Source organism: Dicentrarchus labrax, unplaced genomic scaffold (genome assembly GCF_905237075.1).
Source record: "Dicentrarchus labrax unplaced genomic scaffold, dlabrax2021, whole genome shotgun sequence".
Lineage (NCBI taxonomy): Eukaryota > Metazoa > Chordata > Actinopteri > Moronidae > Dicentrarchus > Dicentrarchus labrax.
The window spans coordinates 13,611,940-13,635,981 of NW_026136715.1; the positions used below are offsets into that span (position 1 = coordinate 13,611,940).

General features: G+C 42.6%; 1 protein-coding gene across 1 annotated transcript in view; it reads left to right on the forward strand.

Moving 5' to 3' along the window:
• LOC127377893 (ERC protein 2-like) overlaps nt 1-24,042 on the forward strand; it is a 151,195-nt gene that overhangs the window by 96,467 nt on the left and 30,686 nt on the right. Inside the window, exons 17-19 of the mRNA XM_051426193.1 lie at nt 10,476-10,623; nt 14,937-15,098; nt 19,291-19,356. Coding sequence (XP_051282153.1) covers nt 10,476-10,623; nt 14,937-15,098; nt 19,291-19,317 — 337 coding nt within the window. The 3' untranslated portion in view covers nt 19,318-19,356. The remainder of the gene's footprint in view (nt 1-10,475; nt 10,624-14,936; nt 15,099-19,290; nt 19,357-24,042) is intronic.

Consider the following 24,042-nt stretch of genomic DNA (forward strand, 5'->3'; position numbering starts at 1 on the left):
TGTGTGTGTGTGTGTGTGTGTGTGTGTGTGTGTGTGTGTTAAATCTATGTGGTAATCTTCATGCATGCAGCTTTGTACATTCAGAAAATTTACTCAAGTACTGTGCTCAGGCATGCTCTTACTTCCATACCTAAGATTCATTTTTAAAGATTATTTTGTTTTTTTATTGTCTTCATTAGATAGAAGCAGGCAAAGAAAGAAAAAAAGGCATGCGCTCTACCAGGGCGTCCCCTTCCTTAGTTTCCTAACTCTTCAGCTACACTACACATCAGAGAGAAGTACTGTACTTTTTGATTCCAGTACATGTATTTGACAGCCATAGTTAAAAAATAACTAAGCAGATTTTACAGGTGGCATCTATGATAAGCTCATGGTCATGATGATGCATTGTTAAATTAAAAACTAGCAATGCATCAATCATACAAAAATAAAACTATAATGATTATAGAATAATTATAATGTAACACTGGTGCTATACACATATGTAAGTACATTATTATATATAATTCATCAAATTCTGAGTCTTGTAATGGAGTAGGTTTACATTATAGTATACTGTTAAAATAAAAGCTTGTATCGGTCCTCAGGCTTTCATTTGGTTATTTTCATGTACAGAAACAGCACCAATACCATAACATAGCCCAGGAAAAAATAACACATCAGATGGTGTTGGTGGCACCTGCTTCTTCCACCACTGTGTACATCTGAGTCTGTGAAACTGTGTATCACAGAGCGTGACCGAATATCTCTTTTTCATACGCACATTGTTCAGGGATATATAACTGTAAAAAATAGCTCATTAAGTATTTATATATAAGTTTCAAAACCATTGTTTACTAATCTACTCTCCCATTAGTTATGGTTCAGGAAATCTCTCTGCTGGGAAGACACACAACACACTGTGGGTATTGTAGTTCTCCGTATGCAGCTTTTATAATAGTTGAGCTCATGTGGCTGTGATTGGAAATAACTGTGATTGGCTGATGGAGTGTGGGGTGAATGTTAGTGTGACCTTGTGTGTCCTTTACACACTGACGGGAAATCGACTGGTCCAAGCTCCAAGGAAAGCTATAATTCTGAGAGCAATACGGGCCAAAGGAGCGTACACACATCTTCTCCTGTGCGTGCATGCATACGCGCACATTCGGCTTGCACTGAGCAAAGTCCTAGCTGTGTTGTAGTAACCACATTAATTGGGTTGTGTAATTGTCTGGCAAAGCATTGTGGGAAACAGCCCGTACAGATCTGTCCCTTCACCTCAAACCACTTTTTAAACATGGACTCCCATCGTCATGACAGTGCTATCCAGGAAATTGCTGAACATGTGTGTATTTGTGTGTCTGTGTGTTTGTGTGTGTGTGTTTTTCTGTGATCGCGTGTGTGTGTGTGTGTGTGTGTGTGTGTGTGTGTCTCTATGGCTCCTTTAAGGGAAGTGAGTGTGGTGGCCTCCCATTCCACCGCATGTCGGCTGTGGTTCAGCTGTGGTCCACCGCCAGGCCCTACATTTGGAACACAGAGAAAATACACCAGGGGTACTTGCTCCCACTGTTTTCTGGACCCGTCTTTCATCGGTTTGTGTGTATTTTGGGTGCACATTTGTGTGTCTGTGTGCATGTGTAATAGTGTGCCGCTATGTTGTACTCTCTGCCCCTGATATTTTAAGGCTTTTTGGCCCCACGTCATGAGTGTGCGCTGTATTTCCAGGCTGCAGTTAGATGACCGGAGTGAGAGAAACCCGTACGGAGGACAGGAAAGGCAGGAGGAATGAGGAGAGAGGAAAGCAAGGCGGGTAATTGAAGGGTTCAGGGTAATACTTAGGCCAAGGATGGCTGTTTCAACGTGTTTGCATAACCTCCTTGAACTTAATATTTAGCCCCACTCTGGAGTGAGTACAGGGCACGACGGAGCCAAATAGAGAAGGATAGAGGGTGAGAGAAGTTGAATGAGAGAGGTCCAAGTCCAAGGCGGAGGTGATGCCATTCTCTCCGCCGATGAGTGGCTCCTCTCTTTGATTACCGAAAGAAAGGGAGGAGAGGAGGAGTAATGGAATGAGGATGGAGAGAGAAAAAGACTTTTGGTGGCCTTCCTGTTCGAGAGCCTGTGATAAAGTGTTTCACAGAGGGTTATTTTAACACACAAGAACACACAAGACAATGCAGAGAACTTCCATTTTAAATGACGCAACGCAGAAGGTGTCCTCCTGGTATTTTCAGTTTACATTACTGACTGTTTAGAGTACAGGCTTTACTGTAGCTCCTCTCATCTGTTATAGAAAAAGAGGGAATGAGAGAGATCTAGTTATGCTCGTATCTAATAGGAGATGTACATTGAGTTTTGCTGTTATGGTTTGGCACTATGCAAATAAAGCTTATTAATTCATATGGAAACAGAACCAAAGTAAAAAGGTGACAGGGAAATGTGTTAATAAAAGTAGAAATTTAATTATAATTCATCAATAATTAGTTTGTATAATATAAATATTCTGCATATGTATGTAACAGGTGGCTGTACTTTTATTTGTACAGTCTTCTAATCTGACCTCAACAAAACACCCTCTCCCTTGCCACATATTGTACAGTTCCATCGTTTGATGTTGAAAAAAAATGAGGAGGAGGTTGTGGGACAGTGCTCTGGTTGGATCAAAGACAGACGAAGGGGGATGGCATAACTCATCGGTGTTTATGCTGAGGCCTTAGTGCTCTCTGCTTGTGCTTTCTTAACACGCTGCATATGTGTGTATGTTTCTCCCTCTCTCCTCGTGTGTGTGTGTGTCTGTGTGTTCTTACAGTAGTGTGACTGGAGCAGTGTTACTCATTCTGTGACCCTCACCTCTCTCTCAGATGACAGGGAGCTTTAAACAACCCAGCTGCTGTATATGTCTTTGTGTGTGTGTGTGTGTGTGTGTGTGTGTGTGTGTGTGTGTGTATGCTTATACTTGTGTCTGACTGATAGGCAGGGGAGCCCTATATGTGTGTGGTACAATACAGCCCCCTGTCTTGTTTCTCGTGCCTTGGGGAGACACTGTCAGTCAGCTGAGCAACTATAAAGACCTCCCCCTTGAGAGAGTGGAAAACACTGCTCAACAATTGGTAGGGTCGGAGCTCATCTTACTGGTAGAAAACTGTGTAGGTGGGCCTTGTGCTAGACAGGTTCGGAGATTGGGAAATTTGTTGTGGGATTGTGTTTTTCTCGCGAAAGACCAAAGTTACACATGTGCGCACATGCACATAAGGAAACAGGCGCACACATGGAGACACCCAAGGTTACCCAAATGGGAAAAAGCTGCCGGTGACATCATAATCATCATTGACATGCCACTAGGCCTTGTTTATTTATCTATCCTGTTTTGGTTTTTTTACAACAGGAATCCATCCAACCTCTCGCTGATCATCAGAAGGTGATGAAATGAAGCTTAAAGTGAGAGAGGACACTTAACCACACTAGTCTTTTTGTCAAAGACTGCCCGTAACCATTGCTTGTGTTTATTAAAAGAGTAGTTGAACATTTATGGGACATTTATTTTGCTTTATTCTTATGAGAATATCGATATCAATCTTATTTCTTTTCGTTATGTATGGAGATGGAGTCAGGAGGTGTGCAGCTGACATTACATAAAGACTGGATGCAGGGGGATGCATCCAACACCTTAAAAGCTTACTAATTATCACAATGTATATTTGTTAACCTACATTAGCTTAAAACAGGCAATTTGCATTATTGAACGAGGAGTTAAGGGTAAGGCGCTACCATTTATTTTGACAGTTTATCCATCCACCCACTTATTCTTGCAGGATCTCATTACATGTTGTCAAATACGAGTGATTGCAAGTTTCAGATCATTGGCAGGCACAGTGGTATCAAAGCTGGCAACCGCAGTGTGGCAACAGGACGCATTAACATTGGTTGCACCCGACTGTTTTTTGCCAAGAATTTGTTCCAGCATGTAACCTCCCCTAAAACTCCAAATTGTTGCCAACAAGCGTCTCTAAACCTGACCAAAATAATTAGACAGGTTTAGAGATGTTTGTACGTACACTGATCAGCCATAACTTTATGACCACCTGCGCACCCTGGTGGTCATAATGTTAAGCAGCTCCATACACAATAAACTGTGATGCACTGTGTGTTCTGACACCTTTCTATCAGAACCAGCATTCACTTTTTCAGCAGTTTGAGTTACAGTGGCTCGTCTGTTGGGCGGCCAAGACTCATTGATCCACGCGGGAAGCGATGGCTTGCCCGTGTGGTCCGGTTCACCGCTTTTCCTTCCTTGGAACACTTTTGATAGCTACTGACCACTGCAGACTGGGAACACCCCACAAGAGCTGCAGTTTGGAGAACTCTGACCCAGTCTAGCCATCACAATTTGGTCTTTGTCAAAGTCGCTCAAATGCCTATTTTTCCTGTTTCTAACGCATCAACTTTGAGGACAAAATGTTCACTTGCTGTCTGATATATCCCACCCACTGACAGGTGCCATGATAACGAGATAATCAATGTTATTCCCTTCACCTGTCAGTGGCCATAATGTTATGGCTGATCGGTGTATATTTTTGAACTTTAGAGAGAGCCAGGCCAGCTGTTCCTCCTGTTCAGAATAGTTGCTAAGTTAGGCTTATCGTCCAGGTCCACACCTTTCGCACAGACACAGACTTCTCATCTCACTCTCTTGGAAAGAAGACAAAAACACATTTTTTCCAAAACAATTCCCCTGAATCAAATTAAATTAGAAATACATCCTGATGTCCTTATATCCTTTTAGATATTTTTGTTGCCTTGACACGATTTTTGAGAGAAAGTTTGACTTTGACTCTCTTCATCTCATTTGTCTGCATTCATAATCACACACACACACACACACACACACACACACACACACAGCCACCTGGTCTCTCTGTTCCTCTTTCTCTGGGTCTCTCTTTCACTGGCTGGAATGCAGCGGTGGCCGTCTGGTCCTGCTCATCTCTGGGAGCAGTCAGCCATCTCTCCTCGTCCCTGCTACCACTCTAAACATTTGGCTAGTTTTGGCAGATTTGTTGATTTTTGTCCCCTCGTATTTTCCCTCTTGTTGCTGTAAAACTGATACATACTCTTTCAATTAGACCACCCCCCTCTTCCACCGGTCAGACCACTAGTGTGGGAGTGGGGGTGAGTAGAGTAAGTGGGTTGTATATTTTATTAGTGAAGTGAAAACACACACAACCTGGCCCAGTTTGGGGAGAACCATCTGCTGTCATAGATTTTTCTTGGGAAGCAAAGCTCAAGGTTAGCATGTAAAGTTTATCATTCTTGCTTGAAGCTCAGGATTAGCATGTACTGTCTAATATAGCTGCTCAAGAGGAATATTGGAGTTGACATGAATTTTCAAACAAGACAGGCGTGCAAGTTTTATATTTTGTGGGCATATGGATAAATCCCATTTTATAGATTAAGACAAATAAAGGCTTTAATCCAAGCAGGCATACAGAAGGAAGTGGGTAATAGTTACATCTGGCATTTGGCTTCAGGTTAGCTGCTACAGGTTAGCATGGAGCTAATCCTATCTAAGGTAGCCAAAACTTGGACCTCATAAAAATACATTTAACCCACATTTAGGGTTGAAACACAGATTTACCATCTTAACTGGCTTTGCAGTAAGCTTACCAAATGAAGCCAGAGCGTGTGTTTTATGTTGGAAATAGACATTTTTCCTACCTCCTCAGTTGTAAATAACACAGTGTTCCAAGGCCATAAATAATAGTGTCACTCAACCATGCCCCATTCTCATGTCCTCTGCTTGCTCTCACCACAGGCTTCTAGTACGGCCTAGTCAGGGGCCCCCAGCCTTGTGCTACACCTTGACACACTCACAATCAAGGTACGGCCATAAAATGCCCGTGGAATGTTTCTGCAGCGCTGGACAGTTAAGTGGTAGAAAGGCATGATCACAAACTAGAAGACCTCATAATGGATGTTCTGGGAACAGATATTAGTGGGCTCCCCATGTTCTTGCTAAAAAAAATACATCACACATGCACACACAGACATGAAAGCACAAATGTGTGCACAGACAGGCAAATGCATGCACGCATGAACACACTGCACTTAGGGGCAGACAGTATTGATGGTTCCCTCGGGCATCACATGGACGCATCTGTTTCTGTCCCACTGACTCTCCACACTCATAATTTCAAGTAAGTCATAACACAAATTATAAACACACATCCCTCAACCGTGACGCCTAGGAATAACAACATGGAGTGCGCTGAGCTGATTTAGGGTAGGCTGGGACTCTTAAATCTTTACCTTTGCTCCTTTCTTCCCTTCCCTCTCAACTTTTCTTCGCCTTTTTCTCTCTCATGCAGCACAGGTGGCAGTCACTCTTGTCAAACACATAACCTCCTCTCTTCTATTGCCTTCATCTCTTGCCATCTCTTGTCTTTTTTTTTATTGTTTTAATTCTTGACTCATTGGCTCTGCCATACTTTCTCTCCCCCTTCAGTATACCTCCCCTATCATCCTCCTTATTTGAAATTATGTTGTGCAAATGTATGCACGTGTGTTTATGCTCACTCTTGACCCCATCTTAACCCCTCGTCACCCAGAAATCTGTGCAAGCTGCCAGTCTCCCATCTGCCCTGTGACATCGCAGTCCTTTCGACAGCAGCCCCACCTCAAAGATGTCTTCATCAAAGTCTTCTCTCCTCGTTCATCATTCCTTTGTCTTGAATTATCTCCTTCCGTCTCACATCTCCTTACCCTTCTCTTCTTCCACTCTTTGCATTCCTTTTTTTCTTTCCATATCGTCTCTGCTGACCTCCCCCCTTCCTAGCCCCTCTCACCTCTCATCGCATGGTCATGTACTTTAGCCATCTATCTCCCACCTCTGTGGATCCAAATGTCTCAATATGTCCCAGGGACCATGAAGGTTCAATTGGAATCACATGTTGTAGTGGAGCTGAGAGTCTCACCCCTTATAAATAAGATGTCAGTCCAGCCTCTGCTTTTCTACAGAGCCTTGTATGCTCTCTCTATCCTACTCTATAATAGTAAAAGTAAACATGAGGAATGTGATATATATATAAAACTGTTTTTGTGAGTGTCATGTTTACCTTGTCAGCCAAAATACTGTTATGTCATGTCAGAGAAAAACTAAAGTAGATGAGATTTTTGACACTGGAGATCTAGTAGTGGGATTTATTTGTTCTTTTATTGGAGTGCCTTATGGCTTCTCAGTGCATGGGGTCTGACTTTTACGAAGACTAATCACAAGTTTGTCATGAAAAACCATTTCATTGTCGCCCTTTCAATCAGGAGGGAAATTAAGATAATCCTTTGTTTGTCCAGGACACGCCAAGTCGAAGTTAAGCAGGGAGTGAGACAAGAGGGGAGGAAAGAAAGAGAGTTCACCCACTCAAGATCAGCCAGCAGATACAGTACAAGAATATGTCTTTGTGTGTGTCTGAGGGTGTGTGTGTGTGTGTGCGTCTGATAGATGAATCCTGTCTGCTAGATTCATGTACATTGCAAGTGTGTTCTACAACCAAGGCCAAATGGCCACTCAAAGTAGATGTGATTAAATACTCCAGTGTGATTCTGGTTTTAAAGGCTGTTTGTAATACTAATCAGCACATACACGCAGACATACATACACACACACACACAATCACTGATTGAGGATGTGGGAGACAAAGTTTACAGGCTGGCTAATCATAGTAATGTCCCCTTTTTTTTATTGCTTTAGGAAGACATCACTCAGCAGACTCTTGCAGTACCACTCAGAGAGCACCCACAGGGAGACAGCGCTGTAATCTGCTGTGTTAATTTAGAGCCTGGAAGTGATTTAGCTTGCGCTGAAGCATGGCTGCCATTGTGGTTCAGAGGTTTAATTCAGTCGGGCTCAGAGCGTCTCGAGGTCAATCAGTAATTTTCAGTTGCGAAGTCTGTACCTGTATTGGGGAATGCAGGTGAGATGGATGGGACAGCAATGTCTTCGGAGACAGCAACACATGCTCTGTTCATAAAAAGACAACAGTAGGTAATTCTGTTTGAGTATAGCTTCCTTGCAGAGGTCTGCAACAGCTGCAATGCCACACAGACTTTGTGTATGGCTTTTCTTGAGCAGGAGTAAACCGAGAGTTTGTCACTGCAACACTAGCTGGAATCAATAAAGTGTTTCATAATCATTGTTTCTATTTTTGTAACCAACCAACCACCAAAACTGTGTCTTTCATTAGTTTCATTCAGCGGGGGAAACTTGATAAATGGGAGTGTAACAATCCTTGATGAAGTGACTCAGTGGTGGTCAGAAAGAGATGGATTTCTGTTTGGCTTTTTCAGATGAGTTCACAGATTAGATAAACCTCCCCTTTAAAACTGGGGTGGGGTTTAGTGCCCCTAACCTTTCACCCACACTTTTCTGCACTTAATGCATCACCCACTTAGATTGCTTAAGTATTCTAAAAATGTTGTCCTATTCCCAGTGGTGACTGGTTAGTGTGCGATTATTCTGTGTGTATTTACACATACTGACCTAAATAAACAAAAATCTCAAGCTGTAATTGCATGCAGTTAATGCTAAGAGAGATGAGGAAAAGTGTGAATGTCTGTTGTTGGAGTTTCCATGTCTGGCAGTGTGATGCAAAGATGGCCATCTCACAAGTAGGTTAGGGTTGTTAATCTGACATACTGTTTATGAACAGTGACACATTGTGCCGCATTCCTTGCCTATATATGACTCTGTCCATCACCTCTTCACTCTATTTAACACAGCCAAAGATAAAGTAATGGAAATTGGATTGCTGTATGTACTAAAATGCAAAATCATCATCTTTAGGTTTGTTAGGCTATGGATGTAAAACTGGATCATATGAAAAGGGATTTAAAAAATCAGTCCCACTGTTGTTTGATTTGTGGATTTTAATTTGTGGATTTCTTGATGGGTTTTTTTTTTACTTTAAGATTTTTTTTTTCCATTTTACATTGTGAATGGCCAGGTCAAACAGAAAAAGCCTGCAGTCTAAAGCACTTGCTTTGATACAAGTCCAGCGTATGTGTGTGTGTGTGTGTGTGTGTGTGTGTGTGTGTGTGTGTGTGTGTGTGTGTGTGTGTGTGTGTGTGTGTGTGTGTGTGTGTGTGTGTGTGTGTGTTCCCATTACAGTGAGCATTAAAAGGAATAACAGTGGAGGTGTGGGGAGACGAAAAGTGTCACATTGGTCCTGCTCTGTGATTAATGGCGTGATTAGCTGCTCCAATCCATGTCAGAACCCACATGCATGCACACACAAATACATGCACAACATACAAGCGCACGCTTGAGCATGCACAAACACACAGAGGCCTATTAATGGCCTTGAATGGGAGAATCCAGAATCCAGATGCGGCATGCAGATAATTGTACTAAAAACACTCAATGTTGAGTCCCAGGCCAGCAGGACTTTATTCTGAGTTCAGCATGTTTATTTTCACAATTTAGTTATTTCTGCAGGGACTTAAATCATGGAATAAAAACACTCCAATGCAGGTCAATTTTTAATTGAGTCCAAAGTGTATTTTGAATGCACCCTCCCTCCCTCCTCTTCCTCTACCCCTCACCATTCAGTTTTGTTTATCCAACTTAAAATACCTTCAGTGTCTACACACTAGTTTGAAAGATTGAGACTCCTGTGATGTTTGCTCAGATGAACTTTACAAAGACAAAGAACCATACATAAATGTGTGCTTTACGGTTTGCCTTGGGTCAATGGCCATAGTAGGGCAGGTGTGTATGTCTGGCTAGCTATGAGAATATGTTTTTGCTTTTAAGTGTGTTTACAAGAGTGGGCGGATAGAATGGGTTTGTCACAACATCGGATTTACGACATCCTGCTTGAAGAAGGGGATAGTCATCACCAAATTGCGCCAAAGAATCAGACTTTATTCGAGTGGGGTTATGCAAGGCATTCCCTTGAATCCTGTGGGAGTACATTTGTACATCTGGTTGTCTACATGATGACGCTTGGTGGTATGTTTCATCTGCACCTGTAGACAGTCATTTGCTGCCACCCCCGTCCCTACAGGCACCCACAGACACACACACACACATACTGTGGTAACCGGCGGTGACAGAGGAAAGATGTCATATCCTCCTCAGCCTACTCTATTAGGCTCCATTACATTATTACATGCCCATGAGTCACACTGAGGTACCACTAAGACAGTACTTAGCAGACCACTTCAAAGATGTCTGCTTCTTTTCTGCGGAATCTCTGTCTGAGTTTAAGGAGCTCTGGAATGAGTGAGCTTGCTGTGACATCTGCATACGTAAGGGCCCACAGCTGCAGATTCGGGTGCTGAGCATCTGTGTCAACCTGTCTATTTTCTGATTGTTAAACATATTTTCACATTACAACTTTTTGGAGAATATATATGAGTTTTTATATTTTGTCCATCTATGACAACATTCCTTCTTACCTTCTGCACCCTTCTTTCCACGTTTCCTGCTCTCATACCCTCAGGCAGCAGGCTTTGCTGGCAGCCATCAGTGAGAAGGATGCTAACATTGCCCTGCTGGAGTTATCCTCCTCTAAACGGAAGAAAGCCCAGGAGGAAGTGATGGCTCTGAAGAGGGAGAAAGACAGGCTCATGCACCAGCTCAAACAGCAGGTACGTACGCCACACGCGACCACAAAGCTATTTATATGTGCATATAAACGATGAATTAAATTTAAAGCACTGATATCTAAGAGGTTGACTGGCCTGCAAATGAATCCAGTGGGACCTGGCCTTTGCGGTAACCGTTGTGGACTGATTCTGGCTTGGTGAATCAAAGCAGGACTACAAATTCAAACCTGCTGCAGACGGTGAAGCTCTTGCCTGCACTAAAACAGCCTCATGGGCAGACCTTTGAACTTTAAAACCAGGAACAGATAGAGGTTAATAATTCCTGGTAGTTAACAGAGTAGACTTCCCCGCCTCAAACCACACTTACTGCGTTCTGTCATCATAAGCCAAACCAGTCAGGCAGGAGCTGTGATTCCAAATCCAGGCGCATAAACACAAGAGCAAAGCTATTCTCTTAACAATCATGTTGCAATCAGTGTTATTACAAGTACTCAAGTCGCAGACGTAGGTTGGTATCATCGTTGAGTCACTGGCGGACCTTTTCTGTTTCACTTCTTCTGGTCAAACAGATACAAATCCCAGCACACACTAACACAAATACCTACGCGCACACGCCTATTTCCCATGTTGCCTTGTCTCTCAATACAGCCTGAGGCTGATGAAGGTATGTGGGTCATTAAGGTCTGGTCAGACCACATCAGTGACTGAGCTAACGTGAATGCTAACAATAATGAGCCAACAGCAGGGAGTCCACATATACAGTCTCCTGAGTCACGGGGGCTTCTGGGAAACATGGTGCATTTAAAAGTCAACAGATGCAGTGGCTGGGTGTGCATTTAAGTGCGGACCTATGTTTGTTCGTGTCTCGTAAACGGTAAACAGTTCCTTGGGGGGGGCAATTCTATTCGAGGAATTTCAAGGAAAGCCTATTATCTGTTTATCGCTATTGGATGCGTCATGTTTTCCCGTTGGGTAACCAGCAGTTACAGTCCACCTGATGATGTGATGAGCTCTAATTGCAATGTTGTGGCCTCCGGGCCTGGCGCAGAGGAGAGGAGAAGAAAAGAAAGGAAGGGATGTGAGAGGAGAGGAGTGGGCAGCATTTACTGGTTTCTCAATAAGTCCTCTGGCACACATGCATATAAATCCATGTGAATGCTAAGTGGAAAGGTGTACCAGGCAGTGCCATGGCCACCCAACACCGAGGTGATAAAAGTTTGGGTCATTTATAAATGTTATGGAGGTTGTAAAGTAAGTAGTTCGTACAGGGAGTCTTTGCACTTCTTGGGTTCCTTCCCTTCCACAGAATGAGCTCCCTTGAGATCATGTTGTTCGACATGACACACACCGGCTCTCTGTCTTCTGACCCATTGACACACATATCAAGAGAGGTTGCCTTCCTCAGGTCCTCAACAGCCAATGGCGGAAGGAAACTGACCAGGAAATGCCGAAGAATTATGAGACTCAGAGTCTCATAGGAGAAAGCCGATCTGTAGACAGCAGATAGATTTACAGATAGCAGTGCCCTGTCTGACCTCCCCACATCCCTCTTTTGGAAGATCTTGTGTGTGTGTGTGCATAAAGCAGGCGGTCTAAGACAAACTTTCCTTTCTCAGACAGACACACACACAGAGAGAGACGGACATAGACATGAAGAGTATGGTGTTTAGACTTCTTAAGGAGAGAGTCAGAACAAATGTGTCCCCATGTGGGAATTCTTTGAGTGGTCCCATCCTGGTGATGGATGACCAAAAGTCTGGTGCTTTGAAGCCGAGAAAAGATGAATTTGGGATTCTCAAAGGTATGCCATTTTTGGTGACTTTTCCTCTCCCTTTTCACTCCCTCTCTTTTTTGGACACAGTTGAGCATCCATCCTCACTCTCTATATGCTGAAAATATGGATTTGATGTTCTCAGAGGTGTGCCATTTAGAGCGGCTTATGTAAAACTATCTGCCTGCTCAGAGCGGGGTCACAGTGTTACGGCGTTTCACTGGGATAGCATGGCAGTGCTGCACACGCACACCTGATCAAAGGAGTATGTATAAGTGTTGTGAAAATTGTGCAGCCTTTCCCCAGCTGCCTGTTTGTTTAAGGACTTTTTTTTGTCAGCCTCCTGTGTCCGTATGTGTTAATACAGCTCTGCTCTAATCAGGACGGGCTTGTGATTTACAGAGGCCAGATTGAGGTTTGGGATGCAGCTGTGAGCACAGCAGCGCAATCATCACTGCCATGTTTATACCAGCAGCTGCACTTTGATACACATGCAGAGACCACTCGCTGCACACACATACTGTCTTGGCCAAATCTGTTATGGTTAGAGATGTCAAGAACTCTCTCCTCTCCTATCCTCCCCCTGCAGTGCCACCTGTGTCTATTCCAGTCTGACTGATCTACAAGCAGGCCTGGAGGCCATTAGTGAGCTGTTTACTCTGCAAAGCCCCTAATTAACACTAATTAAAACGCACACATTCCACCACACAGACATTTTATATGTGCACACCTTTTCACATGCACACAGGAATATTCCTGTAAGAAGAGTGTGTGTGTGTGTGTGTGTGTGTGTGTGTGTGTGTGTGTGTGTGTGTGTGTGTGTGTGTGTGTGTGTGTGTGTGTGTGTGTGTGTGTGTGTTTGTGTGTGTTTGAATAAACTGGATGGCCACATGTGGGCTACCCTGACCACACAGTCAGTCTCTTCCAGAAGCAATTCATCACTTCATTCATTTTTGTTTCTGTCTCAGTTCATTAAATATTAACTACATGCACACACACACACGCACACACGCACGCACACACACACACACACACACATACTCACATGCAAACACATTCTAGGACATTTGGCTTCTCATCCTACCAAATATGGTTGTAATTAGATGAACAGGAACAAGCAATATGGTTCTTATTAGATTAGCAGCAAGGACTAAACACACATTAGCCTTTTGGACCCTCGGCCACAAATTAGTTTTGAAAATATTTCTCTGTGAGAATTAAACTGCATTATTAGGTATAGATTCGGTCTGGGAGCACCTACAGCCTTTACTGTGTAGCAGTACAGTAGTTTAATCAGCTGCATGGTATATGATAGTAATTGTCCTAGACTCAATGACATGTCAGCTCTGAAACTGTTGTATTGAAGCCAGCCCCACCCAGTCACACCTGCTAGTGTCAACACCTGAGGTCACGGAGGGCCATACACCTCAACCTAGCCTTTAACTGCTCTAACCACTGGTCTGGTGTCTGTCTGAGCCCTCCCCCATCCCTCACTCTTCATCTTTATCGCTGTCTCTCTCTGTCCCTCTCACCACAGTGTCAATGTTCTCACCTTATCTAAGCAGCTCTTCTCCCATTTAAGCTAATTGCTAACCTCTTTAATACCAGCCACATCCTCTCCTGTGATCCTGACTGGCTCGTTTCCTCAGTCATTAGGCCTCAGCTCCTTATCTCAGCAGCGATGTCCCCAGGCTGCTGACTACTGTAACACCATCTTCCCCCTATCTTCACAACTGACTCAGGCTTTTTGTCTCTTCCTGCCATGGCTGTCTCTCATTTAAACCAGGAAAGCTGCAACATTTTGGACGAGAGAAGTGTGCATATCTTTCCTAACAATCATCTTCATCCCATACACAATACTACCTCCTGCTCTGCAGTCATGTCCGCCCTCAGGGGAAGTATCTGCAGTTAAGGGAATAAAGCTGAGCTTGTCAATATATCTGCACTTACTCTGTCTCTGTCTATGTCCTGGACAGCTGGCCTCACTGGATTTAGGCTGATTGTTAACATTAGTCAGCCTAGGCTGTTATCTCTCAAAAGCAATGATGTTGGCAGGATGACAGCCTCTTCCACAAACACTCACACAAATACACACAGATGCACAGACACACATACACACGAACAAAGGACACATAGTCTTACTTACCCATTCACAGGCATGCATATTTGAGTGTAATTTTAATCAATGACATCTAAAATGAGGTTGCTTCACCCGGGCCAGAACGCCCGTGGCCTTAGGCTACATGAAACACTCACTAACTGTTCTTACTGACTGACTCGTCTAATCCAATTAAATGATAATCTGCAATATGGATGACATTTGACAGACTTACAATATTTTCATCAAGCACTCCGACTCACTCAATTTATGACCTGTCAAGTGTTGTTAGCGGTGCTGTTTTTATCATCTTTGATGACTTTCAACATGCTTCCCCCCCATCCAAGAATCCCTCAGCCTAATCACTCTAAGACCCCAAGAACATTTTAAAGAAACAAATAAGCATTGTGGGGGAATAAATGGCCTAGTGTATGCATGTTATAAATATGGATTATACATTTTCTTGTTTATCTCCTTTTTTTGCAGACTCAGAGCAGAATGAAGCTGATAGCGGATAACTATGAAGAAGATCACATCCACCCCCAACATCATCCTCATCATTCTCACCACTTGCATCCAGCAAACATGCATCACCGAAGCCTGCCAAGAGGGCCCGCCCATGCCAACCACCGACCCCCTATGGACCAGGTCAATATGAAAGTGCACATACACACACTCGCCCACACCAACCAGTTTAAAGCTTGAGCTTGTTTACACAAGTTGACATGTTGTGGGCTCTCATCTCCATGCTTTTAAAGTTGATTCAGTTTCATATTTGTCATCTCCACCACCAGTCAGTTGTGGTCGGACTCGGCAGCACAAAATTTCCCCTCTCTCTTCTCCTCTGTCTCTTCTCTCTCAAACCCATTACTTCCTGCCAAGTCAGAGTCATTCATATCAGTTAGATAAGGAGCCTGAAGGGGAAAGCTGCCAAATGAGTGTTTTTGATCGATGGGATTTGTGTGTGAGATTAGTTTATATATCACTCATCTCTCATACGAGCTCCTTCTCTCTGTCTGAGTATCATATCCAGACTGCCCCGAGGACAAACATAATGTGTCTGTTTGAAGACATCTGAAGAAGAGAAAACTGTTGTTATTATCAGCAAAACGTGTTTGTGTATTTGTGTGAGCGTGCATGCATCTGAGTGTGCATACTTTAGGCGTGTGCGTGCCTGTACATGTGCACGTGTGGATGCACACCTGAGTCTTTGCTGATACTGTGTACCCAGATAAAAGCGCTATCAGGAGAAAGCGATCTTCAAAGAAAGACAGATATGATTTCACAGTCTTTCCATTAGCTAATAAAAACTTCTAGTTATTTGAATGCAGTATAAACTCATCACAGCTCTATTGTTGTCAAGAGGTTGTGATTGGGGAGATTCCAAACTATGAAGATGAAGTGTGTGCGAATATGTGCTTGGGGGTTTAAGACGAATGCCTGGGGATTTCCACCTCAGTCTAAATTCCCACATCTGTTCTATTTGATATACACTATTACATGTTTCTAGACTTTATAAATGTTTCTGAAACTGCTGTCTAAATTGGAGTCAAACATGCACTGGGGATCCCCTGTCCTTGCCCCAACACACGCACATGCATACAAGCACACAATCATATCCATGCATCACCCTACACATACCTCAGCAATATGTAAGAGGACAGGATAGCTGGTTTTAATATTATGTTAGCCTTTTACGCCTGTGGAAAGACTCTATTTTGATTCCTAAAAGAATGTGAGGGTCTGGGGTTGATTGACATCCATATGCACACTTTTTACTCAGAATCTCAGCCACACTTGAGTTATATATTATAGTAGAGTATATTTATGTGAACATTTGCATACTTTTCAACGATAGAATGAATCTACATCTATTTTTTACGTTTTTTCAGCGTGTGCTTATATGGAAGTTTAGAGTATGGAAACAAATGACATGGAACATAGCTCAACCCCCACCCCCCTCTCGTAATCCCACAAGGACCACTTTTAAATTCTAGGTGTGTAGTTATTAGGTTATGTTATGTTGTGTTTTTCATCTAACGTGCTAAAATAATATTATAACGCTATCAAGTCTCTGCATTGTTCTATTCTATTGTAGAATACTTGCAACCACAGCAGGCTTCATATTAAACTGAGAGCTGCAGGGGGTCAGTGTTTAGTATCACACATTACTCTCCCTTACTTTGCACTTATAAATATCTTTCCTTCAATACGGCTTTCCAACACTGTTTTACTACAGCTGTGTTTTATAGTGTTTGACATACGAAACGGTAGCTCTCTGCAAGTGATATTTCAACTTTTCATGTTTGAGTGAAAAAGCCTTGCAAAGAAAGTATTATTAGTGTTGCTGGGAAATCTTGCTAAGAATGTGGGGAATAACAAAATAACTCATAAATCTGAGCCGATTGGCTGAATTAGACTTCTATTAAAGTTTAATTTTTATGTCTATAAAAGGGAACTGTGATGGCTCAGACTTAATTTACAACATTTGGGGGGAAATTAAAGTTGAATAGGTTTTAAACAGGGGAAAAGGTAGAAATTAAAAGTAGTTTTGTTAAAAGACAATGCATACATATGTGTCCACAGATTTAGCACACCACAAGACACATTGCTTAGTAACAAAATTTCCAAATCAAAGATGTGTATTGAAGAGTCATTATCCCCTTCTCTCCACAACCTCTAGCCAAACTGATGATTATTTAGCCAAGTGTTTCTCTATTGCTCTTCCTCTTGTCTCAAGCACACACACTTCAAAAACAACAGGCCCTGTTGACAGAGGTCAACCAATCACCTCGTGGCTTTTCCTCATATCTGATCTTTGACCTAATGGGGAAGTTCGGCAGAGGTCAGGGTAAGGCCTCCGAGGTGTGTGTGTCTGCATGTGTGTGTGTGCACTGCTGATGGGGGATGACAGGTCACACAGTCTGGATGTCACTAACATCCCCGAGGTGAGACTGTTTTCCCTCCAAACACAGGACTTCACATCTCCTTTAATCTTCCTCTTTCAAATGATTCAAGTGATTAATTACTCTATTTGGGTTTTTTTTACTCTTTTTTTCTATCTCTCCTCTACGTCTTCTCTTCCTTTTTCCTCTTTTTTTACCATGCTTTCACCACAAAGGGTTTTTCATCATACCTCAATTGTCTTTTCTTTTAATTCTTTAACATCACCTTTCTTCCTGATGTATTTTCTTGCCACCCACATTCTTTCTCTCCATGCCTCCCTGTCTCCTTCATTCTTTCCTTCAGTCTCTTCTCTCTCTCCATCTTTCCCCTCTCAAATGTAATATCCAAATGCGGCCAGACCAGTGGTTCAGTGCATTGCCGGGTCCAGGAACGCGACTCGAAGGATGATTGATGATGATAATGATAATTATGATGAAGAGGGTCTGCACTCTTACCCTGGAGACCACAATGCCTTTCCAAGATATAGCCAGTGCCATGAATAACATAACAGTGACCACACATGCATTTAAATTTTTTTTTTTTTTACATTTGTATTTGCATCTGCACAAAAACATACTCACCCCATGCACACTCAGTTGGCATATTTAAGACACATAAGTGCAAATGCATGCACTGGAATAGTGGACACACAAACACAAGAACACACTTCAAGGTTTTTCCAAGTAGCCAAACCACATGTCAATCAAAGCTTGTTGCTACAGTTAGTGGGTCCATCCCAATCCTCTAACTATTCTCCCTGTCCTCTACATAATCTGTGATGGACTCAGTCTGAGGACAGGTGAAATTTAATCAGAGGAGACAAGCACAGGAAGTTGATTTAGCCTCTTGAGATGCACCCCAGGCCTATGTCTCAGCATGGAGTGTGTGCAGTTTGACGGGCATGTTGTGTTCATGTTGTTCTCATTTAGCCATGCCAGCACCACTGCCAGATACTTGGCAGCAGCCTCGGAAGGAAATAGAAAACAGCCATAAAGTGTTTATCAGAGAGAATTATACAACCTTTTCTTTTGGGTTGTTGTTCTTTTTTTTAAGCCTTAACATGCTGCCTGCTTCACATTTATGAGAAGTAGCACATGGTATTTGGCCTGTTTGTGCGTGTGTCTGTGTGCGTGTGTGTTTGTGTGTGTGTGTGTGTGTGTGTGTGTGTGTTTAACCTAGCAGAATGAGTGGTTATAGGTCTGGCTCTGTTTACAGGGCCTGTCACAGCCATTCACTGAATGTTAGCATTTAGCATCGTGCATGTTCCATTGAAAGGCCATTATATCTATAGCTTAGCTGCTTAGGTATAGCCTACTGAGTTTACTGAGCCTGTCACAACCACTCAGTCCAGCCAAAGCCACTGTGGACTGCAGCCAAGGCCCTTGTGTTTTTTGCCCTTGTGTAGCGTTAGCATTGACATTGCTTTAGCGGAGCCTACTTTAGCATTATGCAGGCAAAGGCTTGGCTATAGTGAGCTGCCAATTCATGCTAACCATTGTAATGTTAGTGTCTGAGTGAATTAGCCTTCCTGTTAGCAGGGCTCTTGCCTGCACAGTTTCAGCCCCAAGGAAACCCCTTGTGTGTTTAGTTATTGGTTCCTAACAATCACACTGAGGAAAGCATTTCATGATATCATACACAGCTTTTGTGAATGAGGAACATGAACAGGATTGTTTTGATTAAAAGCCACAGGGGGTTAGGAGGACCATAAGATTAGGCAATGAGACTCCAGTAAAGACATAACCACTGTCCCAGAGTTTGTACAGTAAATAGTTTGGTCTAAAAGGAAGCAACTTTCAGTCACATACATGCAGTTTTTGAACTAAACACATAAAATGAGGGTTAATGGATGGATAATGACAATTCTGATTTCTTTCCCATGTTTTTCTCACAGGATGATGAAGAGGGAATATGGGCATGATGGCCTTCCCCGTGGCGACCCTTCATCCATTTGTCCACAGTAAGTTTCTATTGCACAGCTATTTTTCTACTAATTTTAGAGTTAATATACTCTTCGCCAGGGTTTAGTACTGTATGTCTGCTCTAGATATTTTAATGATCTTCTACACAATAGGCTTCCTCAGTGGGCTCGAGTAACCATTAGCCGGGAACATTGATGATACCACAATAACCACAGCATTACCCAACTCTGACAGAAGAGAGTGTAATAGAACCCGGCTCCTTTTCCCATTGCTTATGAATTTCAGTCGACTAAAGAGCCTCAGTTTATTCAGAGGTTTATGGGTGCCTTTCTGTGAAGTGCTCATATGCCGGTTGTGCCGCGTGCTGTGTGTGCGCACTCTGTGGCTATATAGGTAACTTGATGGTATTAGACCTATACATACCCAGCAGCCTAAAGCGAGCCTACCAGGGCCCATAGGTGATAAAAACGACATAGTGAGAAAAACCAGAGATGGACGAGTCTGTCTCTCCGCGCCCCACTTTTTTCAGTCGTAGTAAAGTTTTACCGCACTACCCCACCCTGTTGTGTGCCAGTGTGTGGGGTAGTTAATTACAATACAACACAGAACAGTCATGAAGCTTTTTTTAAGACTGCAAGCTGAAAAAGCATAAAATGAAGAATGCAGAGTCATAAAGGATAATTCCTGTTTTGGGGGTTTTATATCGAAGCCCCCCATAGACTCAGGATGCCTTTGAACACAGACATGCGGAAAGAGGTCTGTACAGAGAGGGTAATGGTTCGCTTGGAGCTAATACGTGTGTGTAAGACGAAGAGAGACAGAGAAAAAGAGAGATTTATAAATGTGCAAGTGAGACGAGAGATAGCGATGAGAAAAGAGAGGAAAAGGGGAAGGGTGCTCTCGTATTTATGTGGGAACGAGAAAGAAAACCAGGCAACATGGTATACTCATAGTTTCCAGTGCATCTCATTTTTTTCCCCCACTAATCCACAGGTGGACCATCACAAGCAGATTCTCTCTCTAACCTCAATGACTTAGTAGTTGTGCACTTTGCCCTGGTGCTGCTTTTGGGATTAAGAGTCCTATAGCTTGTGTGTGAGCAAATGGTTTGTCTTCCTGCACTGCAAAGCTTTAGTGTATTTAGCTATGATGTTTGTGTGTGCATTTGCAAGTGTGTGTGTGTGTGTGTGTGTGTGTGTGTGTGTGTGTGTGTGTGTGTGTGTGTGTGTGTGTCTGCAAGAGAGCGTTGCTGAGCTATACAGTGCCGGAGCAGCCCACATAGCCTATAATCCAGTCCATGTGTGCTGAGAATGCAGCAGTGTCAGGATTCACCGTAATGAAACAGACCACACTGCCCCCTTTCTCCCTCTCTTTCCATCTCTCCATCTTTTTCCATCACTCCTGTTCTTTCCACCTCTCCCCAGATTTCAGCTTGCCCCGCTTTAACGTATATTCCTTCAAGGTAGACCTAGAGTTGGACCCGTGACTAGCCTACTGCTTCGGTATCTCCAATCAGATATCAGGATGCCGTGTGTACGCACGTGTGTGTGTATGTATGTGTGTATTAGTGCTTCTTATCCCAATCTAATAGAATAAGCCAGGCACATTAGCCTTTAGCACAGAGTGGTGTTGTGGCTAGCGATATCAGTGCTACTCATCTATCCACTGCTGTTATTCTGGCAGTGCACAATGCGAGTAGAGCTAACATGTATTAGCCATCCTCTATGTGAGAACAGATGGGAGCCATTTAGCGGTGTGTAGCTACAGCGCAATAAGGCCAGACCTAATCCCCATATCCTGTCCCTGAGTGAGCCCTGCCTAATATGAGCAAACAGAGATGACAGCACCGATAGACAAATAGCCGGGGATCTGTGTGTATGTGCGTGTGGTGTCTTTGTAGGCGTAAATGCCTTGATTGGTGTTTCTTACGGATAACCTTGACTCCCAGAGCTAGGCTACATTCTGAATTCCACACAAACCTAAGTGCTGAGTTTGAGTTGGCAAGTTCAAGTTCTGAGCGTCCAGGTGTGGATTTGTATTGGTTAGCTATGGTTCTGACTAAAAGGACACTGGGCTCTGATTGGCTCTTTGTGGTTGTGTATGTCCTGCTGTTGATTACAGAGGTTTTGTTTACCCTCTTGGCCTCCCAGACCCCCCTCTAATGAAATAAGAATGTCCTTTTGGACAGAGAGCACAAGAGAAGGGGGTTGGAGGAAAAAGTGAAGGAGAACATGGGGCCAAAAGAGTGAAGCAAAGTGGGGGGAAGAGGTTTTCTGGAAACATTATGCTTTTATCCCACCGTGAAGTTATTTGTACTGAATGAAGCGAAAAGAAGCTGAGAGGCTTTCCAAGTGGGGACAGAAATATGTTTGTGTACGTGTGTGTGTGTGTGTGTGTGTGTGTGTGTGTGTGTGTGTGTGTGTGTGTGTGTGTGTGTGTGTGTGTGTCCGTGTGTCCGTGTGCTTGTGTGTGCATGCAGGAAGGAGTGAGGCCTTGTTCAGGTTAAAACAAGTCAAGAAGATGGCTTTCATTTGCTCATGCTGTGTTTGCACTGAATACTGTGTTTGTATGTCTACATTGTGTATGCCAGTAAGTATCCCACTCTTGTATGGTGTGTGTGCGGCTTAAGCAAGTCTAGAAAAAGACGTGTAAGTTCAGTGGGAAACTGAAATTTCAGTGCAGGTTCTCAATTCCATTTATTTTCATAAAATACAAACAAGTGTAAAATGCGTGTTTCTCAATTGCCTGATTTGGATTGTTTGGTTCTACCTTCATGTCCAAGGGCTCCCCCCTATCAAAATCATCCTCAAAACTGACCTAACAACCTATGAAACTCATGAACCCAAACTACAGCAACCGTAGACGCAAAGCAAACAGGAAACGGGGAATTTGGTTAACAAGACGATAGATCTCCCCTACAAGCAGCTGACTGTGGGAGGCACCTTGTGGCCCCTGTACAGATACCAAGATTTGTTTTTTCTCTGAGGGTTTTGTCCAAAATGTGTAATCATAATAAAATGTAAAAATAAGTTATAATTTAAAAAAAAATCAAAGTCATATAGACTTGATGGGGGTTTTATCACCTCAAATCCTCAGATAAACTCAATCAAGTCAGTAGACACACCCAGCGTTGGACATATTTTACAGAGGGACATACAATGTTTCTCCTTGTTGTTACAGTTTATTGTAAAGAAACCATAAAAATGAACCCTGGGACCCCGTGATCTGTTTTGCTTTGCTGTTTTGGCAGACTAGTCTTTTAAATTAATAACTCATAACTTGAATTGAATTAGACAGGATTTTTTTTTTTCTGATGGTTTGTTCCACTGTGCTTCAGTCTACTGCACAAGCGCTACTGTAAGCTTCTGTAAAAATGGAAAGAAAACAAAAATCTGGCCTACAGACACATTAAGGCAGCTTTTGTTTTTGTTTTGTTTTGTCATGTGTTCTGTTTTTCAGAGCCATTGGCAGGTTTCCAGAATGAAACAGAGAACGGCCAACATCTTAAACTGGACATTAAGTTGTATTTGCTGCTTGGAGTTAACTAAATAATTCATTATCTTGGAGTTGAACCAGGCGTCACTGAGAAACACACAGAGCTAATTAAGTTAAGAGATAAACAAAATTGCATGTGCATTCCTCTGTGTCTGCGAACGTGACAATAACAGAGAAATTGTTTAGTATGGTGGATTTGTGGCTCCAAAACTGTTCCACTAATCTTAGTTTATATGATGAACAAAACTGATTTTATCCATATTCTAGTCAAACAGTGAGGATGGTAATTTTTGTTGCTGCAGAGTAAATTCTAGTTTATTGGTTAGGTAAGACCTGTGGCATGCGCTCTCCTTGGTACTGAAGGGATGTTGATATTGTTGCCAATTGGCCGATTACTGCAAGCATTAGTGCCCTGCACGGCCTCTTGTTTCTCTATGGTAAACTATTAGTGATGGTCAGTGACACTGGGCTGGGTGTGGTGATCCTAATGTGGGTGTTTTATGAATATGCTGCATACCATGACCAGCTTTGGCTGCTGCAGCAGTCACTATCAAATACTATCATATAATGTTATACTGATAGAGTGTATGGGAGAAGTATTATAAATGCATTGTTGAGTGGCTACAAAAGAAGATAGTAATGTTATATAGAATATTATAGAAAGTAATGTTAGATATTATGTATAAGAATGTCATATTTCAAGTTCATTGTAAGTTACTGTTCCACATATTTAAGTCTAGACAGAGATATGACAGGAATTATTCATTATTAGCAGTAATATTACACAGGCCTTAACGTAATAAACTATGAATTAGTGTTGTGTTTTTTTATAGCTCAGTAGGAATAGTTTGGGCAATTTCTATACTGTGTACTGTGTTTATGAATAATATTACTGATTTTATTCAGTGACTGGGGAAGAGGGCCCACAAACAAAACTCCATCTCCCTTCCACCGGTAGGTTGAATCAGCCCCTGCCTGCTGCAGTTGAGATTGCTCTTCTTTGTGTTCTCTTATCTTCAGGTTGATAATAAAACCTCAAAACCAAACACGCTCACAGTGCATAGAATTGATATCTCAAAACAAAAGCCTGTGAGTATCGACTGTGGGAAATAACATCACCCTCAGTGTCCATAATTTTACAATTATGATAATAGCAGTTTACAGTTCAGATGTGTCTGCTTTTTAATGTAACCTTGTTCACATTCCTTTTAACGGTAAACAAAATACCA